The sequence below is a fragment of the Arachis hypogaea genome, chromosome 18 (assembly GCF_003086295.3).
Source record: "Arachis hypogaea cultivar Tifrunner chromosome 18, arahy.Tifrunner.gnm2.J5K5, whole genome shotgun sequence".
Classification (NCBI taxonomy): domain Eukaryota; kingdom Viridiplantae; phylum Streptophyta; class Magnoliopsida; order Fabales; family Fabaceae; genus Arachis; species Arachis hypogaea.
This window is the reverse complement of record NC_092053.1, coordinates 27,116,814-27,122,175: the sequence shown is the minus strand read 5'-3', so window position 1 is coordinate 27,122,175 and position 5,362 is coordinate 27,116,814. Positions and strand designations below refer to the sequence as shown.

General features: G+C 32.4%; 1 protein-coding gene across 1 annotated transcript; it reads right to left on the bottom strand.

Annotated features, from left to right (window-relative positions):
- Positions 1 to 370: 370 nt before the first annotated feature.
- On the bottom strand, positions 371 to 4,837 carry LOC112772723 (uncharacterized). The gene is made up of 9 exons (XM_025817720.3): positions 4,628 to 4,837; positions 4,453 to 4,519; positions 4,284 to 4,362; positions 3,493 to 3,574; positions 2,628 to 2,736; positions 1,787 to 1,875; positions 1,636 to 1,700; positions 1,467 to 1,545; positions 371 to 722 (listed from the first exon to the last, which is right to left on the bottom strand). Exons 1-9 carry the CDS (start codon positions 4,703 to 4,705, stop codon positions 552 to 554), a joined length of 819 nt encoding a protein of 272 aa, XP_025673505.1. The 5' UTR covers positions 4,706 to 4,837; the 3' UTR covers positions 371 to 551.
- Positions 4,838 to 5,362: the final 525 nt, after the last annotated feature.

The following is a 5,362-nucleotide window of genomic DNA, read 5'->3' as shown; positions in this document are numbered from 1 at the left end:
TTATGAAGATTCAACTAAATTTTGTTGAAATAGTCAAAGACTCAAAGGAGATCTACGCGTAAACAATCTCATTATAGATATAAAATACAATAAGACTCAATAACATTATTTGACTCATGTAGTCGACCCTACCTAGTGGAATAAGACTTTGTTGTTGTTGCTGTTGTTGTATTCCATGCTTTGTGAGGGAAAAAGAAAAGGAAAAAGATCTTAATTATAGTTTTCTGATTGTGCAATATAGCTGCTGATTTATATTGTGATTGGAGCAGACATCAACCAACTAATGAGGTTTTGACAGTTAAGTTCAGAAAATACTAAGATATCAAAGATAAAAGCATCAATATGCTTAACCTAACAAACAACATCCTTCTTTTGTACTTGTAAATTCTACAAATTTCTTTTAGAATAACAAAACTTGCAACAGATTTAACATATTTATGCCACTTAGTATACAATTGAGCTTATAGTAACAGACAAAAACTGTATTCCTTTTAACTGAAAGTTCTAATTCAAAATTTAAGCTAACAAAATAACCATTGAAGGAGGCAATACTATGATTCAATTATAGCATGGTTGGCATTTGAAGTATCTTCATTCTTTGGTTTCTTTTTATTCTTCCGTTTATTTTGCTTCTTTTTGAGCCTAAACTGATCTCTTAAGCTCCTTTCCCACTCTTTTCTATTTCTTTGGTAAAGCAGCATAGCAGCACGAGCATCTTGTATCTGATTACAACATAGGTTAAGGTAAGCTTAGTAAAATTGTTTTGTGGGGAAATCGTGGCACTACAGCCTTGCTCGGTAATTGTCTTAGGATATAAATACAGAGACCATGAGAGAAACAATCTTATTTGAAAAGAAAAAAAAAAACAATCAAACGCACAAAAAGAAGAGCACAGTAAAGTATACTTTTTATCCATAACGTTTGTAATTTTTTCAAAAATACTCCTAACATTTAATTCCATTCGATCTTACCCTAACGTTTTCAATTTGTTTCAAAATTACACCAGACATTAACCATCTTCAATGTTAGGAACAAAATTGAAAATGTCCAAAGGTAGCTTTGACACAAATTGAAAATATTAGAGACAAAATTGAATCAAATTAAACGAGGAGTGTTTTGAAGAAAATCGCAAACGTTTTGAAGAAAATCGCAAAAGTTAGGGACAAAATGAATACTTTACTTGAAGGGCAAAACGTATTTCTTAAGGATAGGGACAAGGACATAATTTTTCTATCTTGTCACTGTCTCCGTGTCTCTATATTTTCTATCTTGAAACACTTGCCAAACATTGCCTTATGAAAAAAAATGGCACTACAAGAAAGCTAGAATAACTATTTTGTATAGAAAACAATTGTCCTTTAGCCGACATACTAACAATTTTATTGGTAAAGTGATGAAGTAAAACAAAATGAAAGGGGGAGATGGGAATGGGAAGGAGGTAAAACCAAAAAGTTAGTTAGACTAACAGGGCAGTGCTCTCCTGATTGGATCTTGGCACCAAGAATTTCTGCAGCAAGATGCCGCAGCGCTCTTCTACAACCTGACCTGCTCAAACCAAAAGGGAAGCTTGTTAGCATGAATAAAGGAGACATTCGGATCCAAAACGACAAAAAGAGAGCAGTAAGGTGACATCACTTTAGAAATGGCTGGTACTCGGAGGTATCTCGAATGTCCTTTTTCGGATGACTTAATAACAACGCCTGCAAAAATACTGTCTAATTCTTAGTTTTACACACCCAAGATTGATTAGGAGAATAATTCTTTTAAAATAAATATGAAAAAAGACCTTAAGATCATTCTGCAAGGCATGACCAACAAGGATCCTTCCTTTCATCAACTCTGCAACTTTCTTCTGAGCAGTCCAAAAGTCAATTGCTACAATTGAAAGATGCATTTGCTTATCAGCATAGAATCATCATGCTAATCTTGAAAACATCATGACAAATCAAAATCCTAAAACTGATGAGCACGGAATACCTGCTTTCAAGCATTTCGACATTCTAATTATCAAACAGTCTCTAACATTACTCTAAACAATAGTCCACTTCCAATTTGTAATCAAATTAAACTAAATTTCCCATAATCAAATAGATTGAACAGAATGCAAATATTTAATGCTAAAGACTATGATTGGAACATTCATTGAAAATTCCACCAAATAAGCCAGATAGGCCCACTAAAAGTCTAAAATCAACAAAACGCATGAGTTGTTAACTTTGAAATCAAAGAAATAAGCTCTTATAAAATGTCAAAACTTTGTGGGTAATTTTTGTATGATTACATTCCAAAAGTTGAAAACTCGGCTACTATTGTTCAGAGGAGTCCATATCATATAGTTCATGGCAACTTGTCCCCCCTTTTTCCTTTATAAACTAGCAAAGCAAGAGGAAGAGGTTCTAATATAATATTAATCTATGAAGCAAGCAAAAGTCCTTTTTCATGAAATGTGACTGCAAGAAATTGAAACTTCCAAACACTGACCATTAACATTTCCACAGGGAAATTGAAAGCTAGTACAGTTACGACAGTAGATTATGGTGTTCAACCTCGTTGCATTTTTTGGATTTTGACATATAAATACTTCCAATTAGAGTTTAAAATTGTAGGCAAAGGAATACTAAACAAACCTTTTTTCAAATCTCGAGGTCTTATGCCACTAATTTTAGTACGGAAGTCAACAACCCGTTCTACTGGCCGAACAAACTCATCATAAAGAACATTTCCCCACTTATTAACCTGCCATAAACCAAACTATTATTAGAAACAAATGACTCAACAAGGAAATAAAAAATGAAATGAACACCATAATATAATTGCAATAATTATTTGTTACAAGAATTTGGAAAATAGCATTTTATCATTTAGTATTTTGCTTTCACTATTAGATCTTAAATTAGAACACCACACTGAGACAAAGGTGATGTCGACTTCAAATAGTCATTCGTGAAAGGTGATAAAAACACGAAAGAAGTTCTTGTGATCAAATATGAAAATGAGGAACTCAAAAGAAAAGTTCTGTGAATAAATATATATCTTCCAAAAGAAACCAAATCCATTTTTTCCTGGGTCTCTAATCCACCCTAGGTTTCCGATGGCAATATGGCATAGGCATGGCTACAAGGTGCATCCATTTAAGTTCAAAAATTGACACCTTGAGGCTTGAACAGGTAAACTTATCGCAAAATGAGCTACGATTGCTGAGTCACAACAAATGGTTAAACAACATTTGATCCTACTATATACAACAATTAGCAAATGCATGTTAATCTTCAAAACTTTCCACATTATATTTAAACTAGATAAGATAAAGGCAATTTTCAACAAAAATTTTAGGAAGAACAGAAAATTGGATGGCAATTTCATTATATGAATTCATCAATCACTAGTAAGTTTTGTTTTTTCCTTGTTTTTTGTTTGGGGGGGGGGGGGAGTGGGGAGGATGACATTCTACACATGCATAGATATAACAAGGTGAAGAGAACAGATTAATACCATTGTTACTCTTCCCAATGCACTTTTGTTTCCTTGACCAACGCCAACCATTTCACAATCTATGGCGACTGCATCTGTCAGACTGCCAAATGGTTAATAAGTTAAAGGACGTTGAATTTTAAAGCAGCGTAGAGACAGCATACCACAATGTCGTATCTCTTATAAATTGAATGATAGTGAACTTTACAACAGATTAGAAACCTCCAATAACAACATAGCACGCCTAGATAAAATTAACATAACCATGAAAGAAAAAGCCAAAGGCCAAACCTGTAACACGATTAAGTACTTACTAAATCCAGTGCAATAACAGTCGAGTCCTGACCCATTTCGATGGTTGGCTACATGCAATTAATAATACCCTAATGTTCTATTGTAAACCATGTATATCTTTGAATCATTTCCATCTACCTCCGACTAATGAACTACCCTCCATCTCATCTACCTTTCTCTTTGGACTTTATACTCACTATAGGCGTTCTCCATGTATGACCAAACCACTTGAGGCAAGATTCTAGCATGCTTCCACACAAAGTTTCTCCATATGCATTCATTCCAAATTCTATCTAGTCTTGACACAGCTCAAATTCATTTATTTGCTACAAAAGACATGTCCAATTTCTTAGAGGTAAAATAAAAGCATGGTGTTACCATGCATATGCATTCAAGTTTAGGAAGCAAGCACAGCCTAAAGTCCTCAGCAACAAAGTCGAATTGCAAATTCCAGAATAAACATATAACAAACAAATACACGCTCAACTACAGTAACACACCACACTCAAAATAGTCACCTTGAGTCGTCATTTACAGGAATAAGAGGATCAATCTGAGAGTCATTGGATTCATCATTCGGGCTCTCTTTACGTTTCCCTGCCCAAAAAATTAAAAGATAAAAATAAAACTCCGAACATAATCTTCAAAAGCTGCATACTTTTTCAACACAGACAAATTATGGGGTACCCAGTATTGATTTTGGGGTGTCTTCTTCTTTGTAAGTCCTTGAAGACTTATTATTGAGCTTTAGCTTCTGCACAGAGACAAGAAGAAAACACGCGAATGAGTTGAAGTTGAACAATGGGTAGGGTCTCTTTAGATGGATAGGTGAAAAAATTGTGAAGAAGAAGAGAAAATGTACTTGTTGGAGTTGAACCCAATTGGGGTTCAGTAGGTTTTGCTTCGGTTTCTTCTTCATGGGTTCGCCGGCGGCAACCATGTGGTTTTCTGCGCGCTTCACTGAGCCAGGGTTCTTCCCAGTTCCTACACCTGCAAAAGTTTCGCTCTTTTTGAAACCCAAAACAAAAAGCAAAAAGAAAAAGAAAAAATAAAAAAAAATATATTCGATGCAAATTGGATATTTTTTGGACAAAATTAAAATAAAATTAAATTTAAAAATATTTTTAAAATTTTTTAATAAATTTTAAAAATAAAAAATACATTTTATATTAATATAGGTGTGAATGTTTGATTTTGATAATGAATTTAAAAATAATGTTATACATTCAAATTTTTTTTATAACTAAGTTCAATCAAGTTAGTCTAATATAATAAAAAATTAATTATAACTAACATTATTTCAAATCTTATTGTTTAACTTGATTAAATTTGATTCATAAAAAGACTTAGATATATAAAATTATTCTAAATTTAAAGATAGGGAAAATAAAAGAAAAGAATAAAAAGAATTCAATGTCTATATAAAATTAATTTTTTTTAAATAAATTCTTTTTAGTAATTTAAATATAAGTGTTCATTTTTATTAATAAATTAGTGATAATAGTTATCAAGAACTTAAATAAGATTTAAATAAGTATTTATTTTTTATAAAATATATGTATTTTGGACAAAGTAAAAACATATGTCGTGTCCTGAA